Source organism: Varroa jacobsoni, unplaced genomic scaffold (assembly GCF_002532875.2).
Source record: "Varroa jacobsoni isolate VJ856 unplaced genomic scaffold, vjacob_1.0 scaffold_698, whole genome shotgun sequence".
In the NCBI taxonomy this organism is placed as follows: domain Eukaryota; kingdom Metazoa; phylum Arthropoda; class Arachnida; order Mesostigmata; family Varroidae; genus Varroa; species Varroa jacobsoni.
Window position 1 is genome coordinate 254,267 of NW_019213600.1, and position 17,717 is coordinate 271,983.

At 39.9% G+C, this 17,717-nt stretch overlaps 1 protein-coding gene across 2 annotated transcripts; it reads right to left on the reverse strand.

The window, feature by feature from the left end:
• Positions 1 to 340: 340 nt before the first annotated feature.
• On the reverse strand, positions 341 to 14,558 carry LOC111262751 (uncharacterized). 2 transcript variants are annotated; one of them, XM_022837243.2, is made up of 16 exons: positions 14,389 to 14,558; positions 13,557 to 13,933; positions 11,881 to 12,006; positions 11,455 to 11,655; positions 10,446 to 11,221; positions 9,873 to 10,270; positions 9,506 to 9,706; positions 9,116 to 9,291; positions 8,900 to 9,002; positions 8,307 to 8,602; positions 5,370 to 5,491; positions 4,561 to 5,118; positions 4,158 to 4,280; positions 3,728 to 3,860; positions 3,197 to 3,421; positions 341 to 2,965 (listed from the first exon to the last, which is right to left on the reverse strand). In XM_022837243.2, the coding sequence occupies exons 2-16, from the start codon at positions 13,704 to 13,706 to the stop codon at positions 2,126 to 2,128; spliced, it is 4,428 nt and encodes a 1,475-aa protein (XP_022692978.1). In that variant the 5' UTR covers positions 13,707 to 13,933; positions 14,389 to 14,558; the 3' UTR covers positions 341 to 2,125. The 2 variants fall into 2 exon arrangements, with proteins under 2 accessions (XP_022692978.1, XP_022692979.1); XM_022837244.2 differs by having other exon boundaries at positions 14,311 to 14,558.
• Between the last annotated feature and the right edge of the window lie 3,159 nt (positions 14,559 to 17,717).

Genomic DNA, 17,717 nt, shown 5'->3' on the forward strand with positions numbered 1-17,717 from the left:
AATCGCACTCAACCAATTCCAAAAACAAAGCTTTAAAACAGACCATAATTTTTTTTACACCTGTGGAATTGTAGAATTTAAGTGAAAGGTGCAATTAAAAGCACAACGCCAAGAGAAGGCCGGAATGAAATTCTACAGATAAAGCGAAAAACTGCTTTTTTCCCTTTCTGTCTCTGCTGTCTGTGCTGCCAAAGCGTAAATCGATTCAAAATCTACTATAAACTTCTGGGACAGTCCAATATCTCCCATTATATATATATCAATATTGTATATATATACACATATATCATAGATTATATAGTATTTCTCATCCCAGAACTGTAAAAAAATGATGACGCAATTATTTTATGTAATTTATCGATTTATTTGCTTAAATATGTCTTCGTACAGCAGATGCTCCTTTATCTTGCTCTACTCCGTCTTTTGAATTGAGCAAATTTGCCATCCTACGATCTCGGACAACGCGTTGAACCTTTGTATCCGTTACCTTGAATTCGCGTGTAGTACCTGTCATATAGCTACTAACTAGTGCGTTAGACGTTGATAAGTTTCATGTAAGCGTGTGATATTAATGCCCGTATTGTTTTAATTTTTTTAACCCAGTTTTGGTATTTTTATGGACAAATTTCATGCTTTCAGTTTCAATAATCGGATAATTGAATATTCATAAATGCATAATTCTAAATGGTTCAGCATTCCTTTAGTCATACCTATGTAATCCTTAATATCAAAAGTATACACTGGCGTATTTAGCCTTTAGAGCTAAGTTCGTTTCTTAAACGTTTTTTTTTGGTATTTTTTTTATTTTTTTCAGTTACTTCTATTCATAACAACTTAATCCTGTCATGTCATCTTGGCATTTCAACAACGCAACAACATTAAATCACCGAATTAGAATTGGAACATTTGTCACCTGAGGTTACCTGATCAAACAATTCCAATTTGCCCGTCACTTTGCTCGAACACGAAGTTCGGCATGAGATCGTTGAATATCTAGATCACTAGAAACTGTGGAAACATACCCAGTAGATGTTTATGTTTGGCTTAATGAAAAACTTCTCTAAGCTTTATCCGAGTGTTTCCACTTTTTCTGTAGTAGTAATCCTTATGTCTATTCCTGTTCATGTTTCTCTTTCTTATTGTATACATACAAAACCCGATGCCTACATGTGAAAACGTCAGCAAGGTAATTGAATTTGTGAACTTATGTGAATCGGATATCATCAGAGCAGTACGAAAATACCGACTATGCACTACATGCAAGTCGCAAGAAATTGATTGATTGATTCACTTTACGCGCGTATGTCTATGGTAGCTCTCTGCTGCTTCCTTGTCTCACTTCATTTTACATACAGCTTTTGCCTGCTACAACATAGCAAGAAATATAAATACTCAAAATATTCGTCATTCTCTTCTCATACGTTATATACAATCGTTAAAGCGAGGGACGAACCTAACTGTACTTTGTGACAATGTTCCTTTTCACTTTTACAGCTACTACCCGCAATCACTTAGAAACGTCACAAGTGTCGTTCAGTATCTCTCTCAACAGCGACCCAAGCAATTCATCATGCCGATACATTGTTGTTATATTTACACACGCACATACAAACATGGGCAGTAAGGTTTGGCAACATCGTCATGCCTCTTGCGGTCTTAATATCAAATAAACAAGCTAAACCTCTCGCTGCTGTTTCTAATCACAAATTGCACCAAACAATATGGTGTCGTCACACTTATATGACGCATTTAACTCGTAGGCAGAGAAGTGTTCAAAAATTTTTTTGCCGCTAAGAATTCGCGAGGCAAACAAACGCTTTCAATGGCGTTCACGTCGTCTAGTACAGTATAACAACGTAAAACCAAACAATCAGAAAACTACAATTAGCAATTACTCGCTCTAATTTAGTGTGGAAGAGTCTATGCTATATTCTGATTGCTGGCAGATAGACTGAAATTATGGTGGTCAATTTAAGTTCTAATAGGACTCTCCTTGGATTGAAAAAATGTCGACCTATGATTGTACGCCCCATTGCTGCCCTTTCTTTTCCTTATAGTCTCATAGCTATCACATAGACTTCTATACATATATATGTTAGTTTATCTAACAACGTCTTTGTAATGTTTACATTATACTACACAGGCCACTCTCCTCGGCCCCACGCTTAACCATTGGCAAATTCTTGAAAGCTGGGTCAGGTTGAGGTGGGACCCATTCCTCATCATCGTCGTTCTGTCCGTAGTCTTCATGTTCTTCAAGACCAACGCCACTGTCTTGTGAGCTCTTCTCCTGCGAAACCCCACCCCTTGCGTCACCACCATTTGTCATTGTCTCCTGTTTGACCTTGAGGATAAACCCTCCGGAACCTTTGAACACCTTCAGCTTACTAGTTGTAGAATGATCTGCTGACTCATCAAACTGATTTTGAGGGCTGTCCTGTTTCGCAATAGTGTCTGCCTGTTCCTGATGCTCACACGACTCATGTTGCTGTTTTTTTGCCTCCTCAGAAAGGCCTTCAACACCAACAGAGGAATCCTGACTCTTTTCTTCGTCCTTGAGGTCATAGCCATGTTCAACGGATGGAGGAAGGTTCTCTACGCCAAACTCCCCTAGCTCCTCAACTACTACGGACTGCTCGGCTGCCCGTACTGTATCATTCAAATCCTCTTCCATGGGCTCCTCATTCTCTGTAGATTTTTCTGTTTCACCTTTGGGTTCAGATTTTACCGCTTCCTCACTTACAGTCTGCTCAGCCGTATCTGTTTTGACTTTATTTGAAGGCAATTCTTCCGATGTTGGCGCAAAGTCGAGTCCTGGCAAAGGTTGACTTCCGTCGTCAATTCCTTCTAGCCGTTGCTCCTCAATGTCCATTTTTTTCTCGCTTTCACTGATGACGTCCTTGTTCACTTCGCTTTGGTCATCCTCCGGCTCTTCTTTGACCTCCGGACTAGGTTTTCGTGCAGGCTGTGAAAATATACGGATAAATATCAGCAAATAAACTTCGAATATTCATATTCTTTATTTAATAAGCTCTACGCATTCCTTTAAGCTCTTTCTTTATTAGAATGTTTAATGAATAATCACATTAATTGCTTTTAAAAAACGCGGTCTATAAAATACTAAAGTAAGCAGCATAGGATAATAGAAAGCATGCGTTTCAAACTATACAATGTATCTGAAGAGATTCACACACACCTTTAAATAGTCTTCGTGGCATCCTGGATGGAAGAGCTGACCCTCGTAGAGAATTGCGTTCTTCAAACGCCATTCTTCGTTTTCTTCACAGAAGAAATTTGCGAAGGGTTCCCGACATAGCACACACGTATTGTCACCATGATCGATAACTTTAGCTGGAACTGACGGAACTTCTTGTACGACAGGTGCCTGGCTGTCCTGGCTCGTTGCATCATGTTGTGCTTCCTAGGGAACCATTTAAGAAAGAAATTTTTGCATAATAAAAGCATATCCCTACACCTCCTAAGGGCAAAACTAAATTCGAGCTAGCCTATAAGAACTTTTTTTGATCAAAAAACTGGTAGATCATTTTTTGCCTGTCTCCTGTCTACTGCCATAGACTGCATACAGTTTTCCTATTACATAGATATTGTGAAGTACATGCTAATTCCTATAACTATCGCACATTCCTTTTGACATTAGTAGATGATACACACGTAATTCTATCCTAATATAAACGTAACATAATTAAGACGTGGTAATAACACAAACCTGTAGTTCAAAGTAGCTTCTCGCGCGATCTTCTATATCTTCAACCTCCTCAAATTGAACCCAGTCCGTAATATCGTAGAACCACTTTCTTGATGAGGCCTTCTTCAATCCTTCTCGCTCCTTTCGAGCCATCCTAATAGAAAAAAAAACATTCTAAAGGTCACCGGAAACAATATGCTATAATATTCTACAAAATCGCAAACACTTGTTTTACATATGTAATAGAACCGCTTGTATTTGCATCTTTTTTCCTATTGCAATAACTGTTAATAGGTATTTTACATACAAAGTAAAGCTTTATAAGAGTAAGAAAATACAGGATTGGATAATCTAGAAGGCGCTCCCCTCATTGAATTCGCAATTCCTCTAAACACATAGATTTCTTACAGCGCATCAATAAAGTTCATTCGACCACATTGGTTTCACTCACCTAAAGTGCCAGTCAAGATGTTGAGCATATTTATCAGAGTTCTTGTCAACCTGCTTAAAGCGCTGCCCGCATGTAGCACACTGAAGGCCATCATGTAGAGCTGAAATCACGCCTCCATAGCGTCTGCAAATTGAAATTAAAACATCAGCTTTCGAAACCAACTATTGTGAAGCATAATGGGTACACAACCTTACAACAACCATACCTGGAAATGATTTAAGCCATTAACTTGGCAACTAAGGGAATTCTAATTGTGCGGGTTTCCGCACAGCTTGCTATGTCATTTCAAGGGAAACTTCAAACTCAGCTAAACTATTACACGCAAAGATGCATATTTAATATCATTATTTCCTATTGCAGTTATGCCTCTTATGACACTTGTGGTGAATAGGCATATACTTACTGCTTGAGTTGGTCAGTTTGTTTAAAGCTAAGTTTGGGGATCTCTTCCTTTATGATTGTAGGGTTAAGAATGCTGCCAGTGGGCTTTTTCTCTGAAGAATCTGTTGAACCTTGAACGCTTTCAGTAGTTGATGTTGTTGAAGAACCACCAATAATACCGTAATTAACCAACTGGCTAAGCAGATCTGACACATTCACCGGTTGCACAGCAGGAGTAACGGATGCAACAGGAGTTAGGCTGACAGGGGCAGTTACTGGAGCCACTACACTTGGTGGTGCTGGCATTCGGCGTTCCTGCGGCCGAGGGGGTCCCATGGGAGGGCCTATTGGAGGACGGAGTATTCCTCCAGCAGGCCCAATCATATGGGGATGGCCATGCATACCCGGATGCGGTTGTTGTCCGTAGGGCATCATTCCTGGGGGGCCCATAGGTCCGTATGGTCCCGGACCCATTGGTGGTCCAGGCATTGGACCACCCATAGCCGATGGAGGCGGGGGACCGAACATTCCCGGAGGGCCGGGATGACCCGGTCCGAAACTCCCAGGAGGAGGTAGTGGCCTAAAAGAAGTCAAACCATAACGTTAGCTCAGATATCTACACCTTCAGAATAATATGCCACATTATTTCTAGCTATAGTGTTAGACAAATCACAGACTCAATCACCTCTATTACCAATGTGATTATGAAGAGGAATTGCACAAGTCATTAAAATGACAAGGACTTTAGAGACTATGATGAGTCGTAGACCTACTAAAAATATAAACATTGGCATAAAAACGCGTTTATATTTTCAGCGTGCATATACGTACCCCATTCCATGGGGCATTCCGGGAGGTGGATACATTCCAGGCGGTGGATGAGGGCCTGGCGGTCCGGGAGGTCCTAAATGAGGTGCGGGGCTCATGCGATCATCTTGGTATCGAACCCATCCCTGTAAGCGAAAACAACAAGTTGTTCGTTTCAGGCGTTTGCTCAATAAGAACAATCAAATGGCTTGGTAATAGTCCAATACAATTGAAACGGGTACACTGGAAAGACCTCACTGGAGAACGGAAACGTTTTCTTATTTCTAAATAATGCTACTGCCCTTGTCTAATATGTGGATACTGCTTTTGCTATTTTACGACCAGATGAAATACTAAGTGTCCCATATCCGTTCCTTGAGTTTATGTTTGGATTTTAAGTGATACTGGTGTTATGTTAATACATAATGGGCAATAAATATGCCGCCCAGGTAATGTAATACAAGACAAATGTTAATGGATAAAATTCGTTACAGTGAATACACACACTATGAACTTGTACTGTGTTTTCTTGTTATCTAGAATAAAGCGGTTTGTGGTCAAGACCGAGGCTGTTTGTATTCATTGGTTTGCATTAACATCTTAAGTTCTAATTTAGTTCAGTAAAAATCTGTTTTGTTAAGGCTATTCTTCAAATTTACAAAGCGTATCTAAGAGAAATTATCCGACAAAAAAACTGGCTCAGCCATGCCTATTTCTATCTAGGTAAAGAGGATCGTATTAAAATGTCTGTCATTGTGTAAAATTATGTTTATCGTTTTCTTCACTGCTGGCTTCGATGTTTTTCGGCTTCACTTTGCTTCACCGTGATTTCCACTCTACCGGTCTTCCGAGCCAACTCTGGCGCAACTATTGGCTCTTTTCCGTTTACTCCACCTTCACAATCGTCCGAGCCTCTGTAAAAGGCCACGATAAACTCGAGTTCCACTCGCCCTGCAACTCGCTATGTTCGGTTAAGTGGCATCAATATCATGTAACCGCATGAAAACATTTCCTGGTTTAAAAGTTTGCCAAAGTATACTCCTAGAAATAATGGCGTTATAATTACTATTTGGCTTTGTACCTGTTTCTAATGCGTGGCTCGCATGTGGATGTGCGTGAGTGTTAGTAAACACTACTTGGCACACAGTTTATAAGAAATTCTATTGGAGGTATCTCCCTATAAAAAAAAAAAAAAACACTACGTGAATAATGGGTTACGTAAGAATAAATCCAATGAATCAAAAACACCAAGTCATAGACTGCTATCATAAGCGTTCTGTTTATTACGGTGTATAACTATGACGATCGCTGAGACCGGAACACGGAGAGTCACTTCTGGCTACAGCAGGCTTTCAATAATATCCCGAAATCACTTAGTTAATGAATGGTGATCATTGTACAGAAGGAAGATTCCCGCACACACATACACACAAAAAGCATTTTAGAGTCAAGGTGAGGTAGTATTGAATGCTTTTCAGAATACTTCCTATTTGACATCGTACCCCGCCATGCGTTATATATTTCTGCTTATGTCCAACGACAATAGATTAACATCTACCATCAGAGGTGAGTAAATTAAGTGATAGTAATTGGCTGTTCAACAGACCTTTCTAAAATCAAACAAAGCAGTATTTCTGCCCTACATCTGTCTACGTTCAATTTTTCTAGCTCTGAGATAAATACGAAACCAATAAAGCGAGCATCTCAAGGTTTTTTTTCTGGCGCACTACCTATTACACAATTAAGTAGTATATGAAATCTAAAAGTAACAGTTAGGTACATGCTACAAACTACTGGGTTCTATTGTTACCTACACTGAACGTCTGCCTGAATACCTGCCTAAATAAAAACTCTGCCAATCTCGCACCGATTACGAGGCTTTATTTTGTTTTATTCACCAAAGGCACTGCACTTGTGCTGCATTTCACTTTGGAGATATTCCACAACGCTCATCATGGTTATGGAGAATAAATGCGGCATCCAGTAGGAAATACGGCATTTACCATTTTCACTATGTGAGCTGTTTCTTTTGACTAAACGTATTTTGTATAGAGCCTCCACCATTCCTTTGGTTGATTTCTTTTAGCTTCCCTAAGCCTTGTAATTTCAATAATCACACAGATGTCGTCGACAGATGTGTAGAACTCACTGAACACTGGCATTCAACTAATGATCGCTGCCCATCATACTACAGCGGACCGTATAATAGTCACTCGGTCGCAGAACCAAGTGGCGTCGAAGCAGTGCTTCTCGATACGTTTCTTGTTGTTGTTGTTGTTGTTGTTGCCATACATATTCATGCAAGGTAGAAATACGTAAAATTGATATCGTACTTTCTTACTACCTAGCTGAAAAAAAATTCTGTCCATAATCGTCATGGAACGTTAGAAATCGGCAATATCTGCGAAGTGGGGGAACAGGGTATGCCACAGTACAACCGAGCCAATATCGTTCAATAGCCTGATAACTTCCAAGTAGCGAAATTCGGTCTTAACAACACACACGGATCGGCAATAGTCAAATTGTACTACAAAGACAACACACATGTGGGACAAAAAACATACTGCCTATTTAACCGTTTCGTTCAAGTGAGACTACTGCGCAGCCAGTCCTAGGGCAGAATAATATATATATATACACATACATACATACATACATATGTGTATATATATATACATATATATTATATTAACGATATACATATCGTTTCGTTTGACTTTAGTCATTTTGCCTTTTGCATCATTAATAATATATATACATATATAAATACATATAGTTTTACTATTAGTGACACAAAAGGCAAAATGTCAAAGGCTTGTATTCGTTTGGCTGAGTTGTTTTTGTTACAAAACATATACTGGTTTTAATGGACTTCCGTGGTTTACTAAGATATTTTGCCTGTTGCGTCTCTGTGTTCTGTGCTACCCTGTATTTGATCCCCCTCCCTACAGCTAAACTTACCCCAGTGCTTGGTCCTCCCATCAGATGGGCCGGTGCACTCCCCATGGGGGCACCGATCGGCGCTATAGGTACTTGGCCACCAGGAGGAAGCATGCCGACGACACACCCACCCGGACCTAACGTTAAACTATCCGGAGGCATAGGCAACAATCCAAGTTTGGCAAGCAGTTCCTTAGGGGCTTCCATCTTGTCGTTGACACTCGGACATGGTGGATGCAGCGTCACGGAAAACACATCTTCACGGCTACGAATGTATACCGGAACTCCGTTGAACTGACATGAATACGGAATGCCGTCTGGGAAGTGGGTATAAAAAAATTAGAAAAATCAGGTTAAGAGCAACCCTAGTGGAAGCTTATTTATTCACAAAAGTACAACAAAAAGTATCTTTTGCTATTGTTTTCTTTAGAATCTTCTTCGTTTTATTAAATATTCTCTCTTTGGAATAACGATTAACTGTAGGGAGGCAAACGAATTTCGCCTTGCCAATTCGTGATTAATCTTTCATGTCACACGGAATTATTCATGAAAAAAGCAGAACAACAGTACCTAAATCATTACCAGTAAGGTATACAAAATCGATGATTACTTACCAACATAGAGTTCGCGAAGTGGTGCACCAAAACGAATCCTGTGGCGATTATTATTCAAGGTAAACTCATGTTCTCTACCATCAAAGGCAGCCATTATTTGATGCTGGAATAGACAATGTGAATATATATAATAATGAATATAAGCAACAAGCACACTATATTGCATTGAATTGAATATTTTTGAAAAATCCGTACTCTACATGGCACTATACATACATGTTCATTGATGAGGATCTTTTTACTACTGCCGCCCTTAAACATAATCTGACGAGCGCGAACGAAATTAGGTGGAGCTTCGTCCATAACAGCTATGGCTACTCCGTCAACAAAGCGGACCTCCCGCATACGACCGTCCAAACGAATCTGTCCACTGTCCGGAGCTGGGTCAGAAACTGTAAATAAAACGCGGTGAGTTACTCTTTAATTTCATTCGGAATTCTTTTTGATGTCCTTTGAGCCGTAGTTTCGGGCGCAATGATTAAATTCACTATAATATTATAAAATAGAGTCAAGCTCAATTAACGAGGAGTGACAAACTACAGAACCTGGTCCATTATTCATGAAATTCCATTACATTATAAATGATCGCGGTAAACTCAAACCTACTCTTTATGTGAGCTCGACTGCGTCCAGGTGGGAAGAGGTCTGGAATAGCGTTCTGTTTTGGGGTGACGTCCACGATGGGTAGTACAGTCATCGGTATACGAGCTCCTTGCGAGCCAGGCATATGGGCTGGAGGTCGTAAACCTGAGGCTGCCACCCCTGACTCAGTTGCTCCTGCCCGAACAAGCTCACTAACAGCTGGAACTGTAAAATTTACACATGAATTACACTGAGTGTATATCAATTGTACATGTCCTGATGCGTATGTAACAAACAGTGTCGACCGTGTTATCCAGCCATTAATACGTACGCATAAAAAATTTGGCTATTTCCTAGATATTTCGCTAATCGAGCTAATTCTTTAACTTACCAGTTGCATGAGAGTTTGTAGAAGAAGTGGCAACGTTCCCCCTATCTTCGCTAGTGGTATCCTTCCTTGTACCACGCTCTTGGATTGTGGCCATTGTGGGATTTCTAACAGGTCGTCCCTTTAGTTTGGCCCACTGCGCTTCTTTATCAAACTCTTCTTCTTCGTCTTCGTCAACATTGTTTTTGATAATGCCTTGATGAGTTGAGCCCTGTTGCTCACCGACATTTCGGTCGGTGGCTGTCGATGATGAAACTAGGGGTTGTCCAGGATCGCTTACACCTCCTGTGGGTCGGATCCGCAGATCAATGTCTCCTTTGGGGAATAATTCTAAGGGAGCGACAGGCTCGGGTACTACAGTAGTTTCCGTTTTCGGCTTCTTAGCATGAGGCTCCAATATTCTGAAACGTGAAAGCGTGAGAGCGTAATGGTTCAAAATTCAAATGCATCTTTCATCAGAATTAAACTATACTAGTAGAAATCATTGGTCCAACCTCACCATAATCAAAAGGTAAGAAAACAATCTTAGATATTTTTGTCTTATATGAGAACAGCCATAGTTTAAATTGCACTTACCTAAGATCGACATCTCCAGTTAGAATAGCAGCTGCTTCTTTGTCGGCGAGTGATGGTCCTCCACGGAGACCGGTAGGGGTCTCTCCGGCAGACTTAGTTGGCGATTTATTGCTTGGGGCTTGCAACTGACTTGCGACAGTCTTTGTGGCAACACGTGATGAAGAGGAAGATGACGTTGATGAGGAGGAAGATGATTTTGAAGACTTTTTACAATTTCCTCCACCCGCAGCGCTCCGTGACGATTTTCTGTCTTCTGGTGAAAAAGAACTTGTTTTATCTTTGTTGGACTTCGATGACGTAGTCCGCTCTTTACTACTGCCACTATGACTATCGCTCGTCTGCCGTTTGCCATTAACCCTTTGCTGTTCTTTTTCACTACTACGGGTTCGCTTTATCGACGACTTCTTGTCACTTCCTTTTCCGCTACTACTTGCAGTACCACTTAAACTTTCCTTGCCACTAAACAGATCTGAGTTTTTAGCCTTCTCTGCCATTACAACGTCGGGTTGTAATAACTGTTGCTCGAACAGCTGCATCGGTTGCTGTTGTCTTCGTTTGAGCCGAGGGTCGGTCCTGCGTTGATCCGATCGATTGGCCGAGAGCTCAGTTATGCGAAGGTTTTCACCGGATTCGCGATCTAAAGAAATAGTTTGACCGTCAGGTGCTGCTCGAGGATGTCGTTGTTTACTCACGTCAACCATCTTCTGCTCTGCTGACGCGACAGCCTCCTTGACGGTGGTAACCTTGTCTTTGTGACTCGTTTCAGTTTCATGTATCTAAATAACAATGATCAAGAAGGCACATATACACGGAAACGGATATTAGTCATTTAGTCCTTCGGAAAAACTATCTCGTAACTCCTAACAGAGTTAAAAGATAGCTTTTCCGTTAAAGAATATAATATTTTATTCTCAAAACCTCTACCGCCAAAAAGAAACCTCTAGTTTAACTTGGCTGGTTTAAGACTGCGTATCTAAAATAAAGATATGAACACTTGGCTTATTTTTACCTCAATAATAGGCGGCTGCCTTCCGAAGAATTTCGGGTTTAGGTGAATATTGTTAGCCAAATGCTCCAATGTAGGACAAATTGGCCAATTGGGGTCGATCCCCTTTGTAAGAGCATCAATCATATAAAGCTTGCCGTCTGGAAGCAGCCCTTTCCACGTTTGCCGGAGCTTGTACAATGCAGAGCGAGTTTTCTCGTCACCCTGTGTATAATCATGATCAGACAACACGAGACACAAAAATACACGGAGGAGACGGAAAACGAAATACTTAAAAGCATGTTAGTTGCAATAGCTCCCCTAATTTAGATTTATACTCGTTGGCTAAAAATATATACTTAAGATTTGACAAATTCGTAAAATCATGAATTGATTTATAGTAATTATAAAGCGTACATAACCTAACAGCATAATAAAAATGAGACTCACCTCTTGAAATACGTCTAGAAAAATTTTGATGATATTTTCTATGAACAGCTTTTTGTACGGTTCTCCAACATTTTTGATGATAGAATCTATTAAGTACAACGTCGGAAGCTTGATTTTGGCACAACTCTGTAAAATAGAGAGAATGCAAGAGACGTTATTATTCTAAAACTATATTTACTGTTATAAGCATTATTTTGTCTAAAATTCACTAACCTTGATGCAGAAGCTGTTCTTTTCACTTTTAATATTTGCTTATTAGTATTGTATTATGTAGTGTAGATTAATTTTATTATGTATGCCCTAATATGGAACACTCAATTAAATCGTGCATGCGTTTTTATCCTTTAACAGCAGTAGCCCAAACTCCGGTCAATGGAAAAAAAATCATTTGTGCTATATAATACAATGATTACGTTTACACCAGACCTAAGTTTAATAATGATATTTTTACCGATCTTCTGCATTTTCTTGCCTAGATCACACGCGCACGTCAACTAAATAAGCACGTTAAGGAGCAACACGTGTTAAGATTTTCAATAGGACTACGTATATGCTTAATACTGCAACATATAGTTTGACACCAGTTCCCACCAGAATACTCGTTCTTAATTATGTATTACATTATTTATAAATCAGAAATACCTATACAGATGAAAATCGCAGTGAACAAAAAGGTGCCAACAGAAGTCCATCAGAACCCATAGGAACCCATGATACCGAGTCCCCTAGTTCAGGCCAAAAGAATATATATGCGCAGAGATCAATACATCGCCGTGAAATATCCGGTCACAAGTGCACGTATGCAATGCTTTACTATTGATCAATAAGAGAATTGTTAAAAGAGAAGAGCATTACAGGCAGGGCAACAGCAGCATCTACGTGTCAACGAGGACTGACTATTGAAAGTCGAAAGTACTCGGCTTTACAAGCGTGTGGTCAAATAGGTATTGGATATAAAAGTGAGAGCGACCCTCTTGAGATGATCCCGATGAGAGCTTTCATCATGTTATGCAAAGGTAATTGCAGTGGTTCATAACCATGTGCTGCGTACAGCAGATTTCAACACTGCCAGTACTTTCGTAACAAAGTATTAAAACTATACCTAATGCTAGAGTTACTTTAATACTACGTATAACAAGTATAAATGCTGCTTCGGTGCAAATATTCGGTGCTTTATATTGCAATCCCTAAAGCACGGCAGAGATCGCATGAGACAAGTCACTGTCCAGACAAGCCAAGCGATAAGATGCAACAAACTCTACATACGAGTCACGAAATGCACTTGGACCAAAATGACGAAACCTAACAGACTTCGTCGGAGAAAATAGATAGAAATCGGATAGAAAATACGCAGCTTGACCGAATATATATTTAATCATCAAATAAATTGGTCACAATGGAGTAAAACCTGCAATGTCGTTTTATACGACAAAACGAGGTTTAACCTAAAAATGCGGACAATCTTATCGCCCATAGTGGTTTCAGAACATGTGCGGGCTTAATGTTACATGTAGTAGGTTGTACTCAGTTCATTCTATCTCTATCCATCGATCATGATTGGCATGAAGGAGACGTTCCGTCTCTTTGTCCTTCACTTTCGGCCAATGACCTGGTCTAACTTGCTAATGGGCTTCTCAGTGGTGTAACAATAACAATAACAAGCAGGCTCCACTCACCCGTTTAAGGTAGTCTTCGATGACGGCGACGATGCTTTCAGCGTATTGCCGATTATCATCGGCTAACATCGTTAACATTGTGATGAGTGGCTTCGAGTTCGTTGTGAGGTCATGCAGAGACGACGCGTAGTCATTCACGGAGTCTTCCATTTTGTTTTATGTCGCCGTCCACTCGTTTCTTACAAAGTGCCGATTCCTAACTGCTCACTATTCACTAATATTCAACCTCCCATACACACTTATACACCAACGGTGTTATAACAACAAAAAACGTGTACCTCATACATACACACTCACACACAAACGGCGTACCTCAAAACTCCCGATCTTCCTCAGCTATGAACGATGCAGTAGTACTCGGTTGTTGCAACGAGGTTCTGTTAAACAGAAAGCCACGTTTAATTCAGATGGAAGACCAAGTTTTCCTCCTGTTCGGCATACGCTAGTCGAAACTACATACAGCGGTATACTGTTTCACTTCGTCTCATATCCAAAATTCAGTATCAGAGTTAATTACGTTTATTTAGTTTCACTGCTGTCTTGCTGATTTCGGCGAAGTCCTTGTGTCTGTATCTGTGTATGTGTGCATGTGTGTATGTGTGAGTGCGTCTGTGTCTGTCTACGTATATCTTTGCGTAAGTGGTATAGGCCAAATCGGGTAAGAGGGGGCTAACATAGGTAATGGCCAAGCAATCGTAAATCTACGCCAATTGTTGCAGGCAACGTATTATTAATATTCGATAGTGAACAATACAAGATTGACGAAGCAACGGCCACAAGGGCCACGCCTATTCGCGAAGCAGTTATTTTCCTTGCGATGAAGAGAACGAACTTTTCACACGATGATAATAATCTTCTGATTCAACACGGCCACTAGAAGTGACGCACTACTCGCGGCCACCACGACACGCACCTCACAAACACGCTTGCTTGCTTGCTCGCTTAGGAGCTCGCTGCAAGCCTGCTTGTGAACAATACAAAGTTTTAGACTGATTAGGCGAACAACCTCCAATATGGCGGCCATTTGATACCAGCTCAAAGTTCCAAAAACGTCTCACGGCCGTACCACAGATGTGCCCCAAGCCCATGCGCGGGTATTTTAAATAACCAATAATAAACGAAGCGTGGTATATCCTTACGATATTTTGAATCGAACGTAGAAGATTTCTAAGATTATATGGAAAGAGAAAATCGACCTGTGATCTGTAAAGCCATACCAAGTGTGCCCAATGGGCTCTTTGAACGCAGCAGATATTTTTTTCGTAGAACAAATTGCTCAATGCAATCTGGTTAGTCTTTGAATTATATGGTATTTGAAATGTGATGCTTATTCGTGGCCATATTTACAAAATAAAAATGATGACACAGTGATAGAGTACACAAAAAAGCAAGTGATAATGATTTGCTTCGTTTTTAGATATTTTCTCCTTTTTTGCGCCTCATACTGTTTAATCTTTTTTTTTCAAATAATACTGATTTTAACTGAAACGCAGATGCCCACAACTTGGAAATAAATAAATGAATAAAAAAGAATACTGAACTAGATGAACGCGCAGCACCATTATCACAGGGGAACTGCATACACAAATAGATAGATATTGTCTTGATCGGGATTACTCAATAATCTTCGGAAAGAACAAATATAAGAATAAAGCTCAATAAAATACTCGGCTTTTATTAAAAAACCACCGCAATAGTACACATCAATAATACGGCTGATTCGTTTAGTAGTGAGTGGCGGGGTGAAATATAGTGTTTTTCTCGATAGTACGACTGTTGATAGCAATTGCTATGAAAGCAGCTTGGAAGTCTATTTGTTAAGACAGTGGATATTACCAGTAGAAAACGGTTTTGCCAAAAAAACAATGAAAAAAAGGAGATTTAAATAGTGAAAGTGGCATCTTGCATAGGAAATTAAATTTTTATAATGAAGTAAATGTCCCGAATAAGTCGTATGACGTTCATTTTTTTGGAGGTGACATAGTACTGTATATTGCTAGCTCCCGTCAGATGTGAGCACCGCTGTGTTCGATACAGGATACAAGATAAAGCCAAGTGTACGTTAATTAAGGTTCATTATAAAATACTATCACAGTGTATTTTTTGAATGCGTGTCCACACTGTGCTGTTGCGGGAGCGATCAACTATATAACATAGCTGTATATTGTGGAGATAGTGTAATCTGTGGTTTGCCTACATAATGCGATAGAAAAAAACGTCCTTTATTGAAAGCGGAGACTAAAGCAAACATTCTTTGTTTTTGCAATATCCATCAGTGTTTTTCATACACGTAAGATTCGAAACACATAATGCAGAGCAATTGTAAAGCAATTAACTTTGCTGTAAATGCAGCTGATAAATAATGCTTCGAGGAGTTAGCGACGTATCAGGAATAGCCTGTGACTAGATGATAACGAAAATAGCAGGCGATAACGAAACAAAAATGGTAGCTAAACTTGTAAATATTAAAAAATATTTTTATTTAGTTACATTAAGCTATAGTTGCAAGTTTTAAAGGATAATAAGGCGTTAAAAAAGAGTTATAAGTCCAGTGTTCTTATTCGTGACATTTGTCTAATGTCTTCTTGTTAATTTTGAAAGGCCACTATTATACATTTCGGAAAATGTAAATTTACTAAGAGGTAGCGAACAGCTTTCTCTGTTTCAGGAAGCCTGTTTCTCGCGAGCCTCTAGCGGTGACTCTTTCAGTACCTATTATATTATTACTCAGCTACTTACTCATAGTTGTACTAAGAAAAATTTTATGTAGCGTTTATTGGGTCCTTAGCCGGCAGTTCTGCAATGATATCTATAACCAAGATTCAGCGAGGCAAATTCATCGAAGCAGCGAAACAGATCCTGATTGGTGTACGGTGTACGGTGCTCGTTGTAGATTTAATAACGTCGCTATTTGGCGCCATTAGCCGATTCAAATTTTTTCCCGCTCACGACTGTTCAACGCCCTCTCGTGACCGTAAATACCCAGCAGAGATCACAATACACATGAGCGTGTTTGGTATTTTCACGAAATTGAAAATCGCGATCAGATTTTACCTCTAAAGCGTTTGCTATGAGGTGATTTTGTCAGTTGAAAATGTTTCAGGTGGTGTCTTCGTGTGACAGTGTGGCTGAAGATGTTGTGACAAAACATGTGAAATATTGCTCGTTGTGGGTTTGGGTGGTTTTCTGTGCCTTTCTTCTATTTTGTGAAATTGGAAACTGTTTGATGGAATGGTAAGACCCTGCCATTCTCTGGTCTGGGTGCGCGCTTGAGTCAATGGTAAGTTGCTGGGGTAAAAGCCTTCAGTGGAGCAGCCACCCCGCGCGCTTCTCGGATCACTTGAGCAATGTGCCTCATTTACCGGGACTGATCGGTGGATTAGGCGTAAGTTGTCGCTTTAAAAAGGCAAATTCGCAGAAGGGATTCATTTTCTCCTAGCTGCTACTCAGCTGGTAAAAGGACGCACCCACAGCTGTTCTTAAGGCTATGTACTCTGGAATATATCAACCATAAAGCTTGATTTTGCCGGCCGTAGATTACATGTGTTCTGTAGTAATGCGGTTTCTTTCCGTAAAGAAGTATTCTGTACTATGCTTCATGCAGAAACGGAAATTCTACTTCGTGCCTCACGGTGTATAACTGCGGTAGTACAGGCGCCGCATACTCATCAAGATATAATGTTCACGATAGGTACAGCTCTGTTGTTACTATATTCCATGGCAACTACCCCTCGGAACAAAAAGTAATGACTACAGATAAAGTACATTCCATAGTGTAGATCCTAATATTATGTGCACCCGTTAATTTCAATAGAAATTCAATATATTTATTACAAATCAGTGTCTGTCTTATAATTAAAAAAGTAAAATTTGTTGTGTCTTGCGCTAACTCGTCGCTAGACGTTGTATTTTTATGTATGACTGAAAACGACGTATGCGTTTACTCTAGAGTGCCTCGCAGCGCGCTTGAAATGGTTAATTTTTCTTGTAAAGTTTTATTCTGAGTAATTTGTGCATATAGCGTCATTAAGCATTATGCTATAAACATTGCTATAATAGATCTGTATCATGTCTTGTCCCACACCCATGTTCGTTTACTATAGCATTATGGAGATATACATTGCAAAAAACATTGTCGCTTACAGTGCGGCTCAGATATAT

Bases quoted from the DNA above. Each gene is read 5' to 3' on its own strand.
- LOC111262751 (XM_022837243.2), bottom strand. From the start codon at position 13,706: ATGGAAGACTCCGTGAATGACTACGCGTCGTCTCTGCATGACCTCACA. The intron at 9,707-9,872 runs GTAAGTTAAAGA...TAAATTTTACAG, and splicing joins TACAAACTCTCATGCAACTG to TTCCAGCTGTTAGTGAGCTT. The intron at 3,861-4,157 runs GTGAGTGAAACC...TTTTTCTATTAG, and splicing joins CATCTTGACTGGCACTTTAG to GATGGCTCGAAAGGAGCGAG.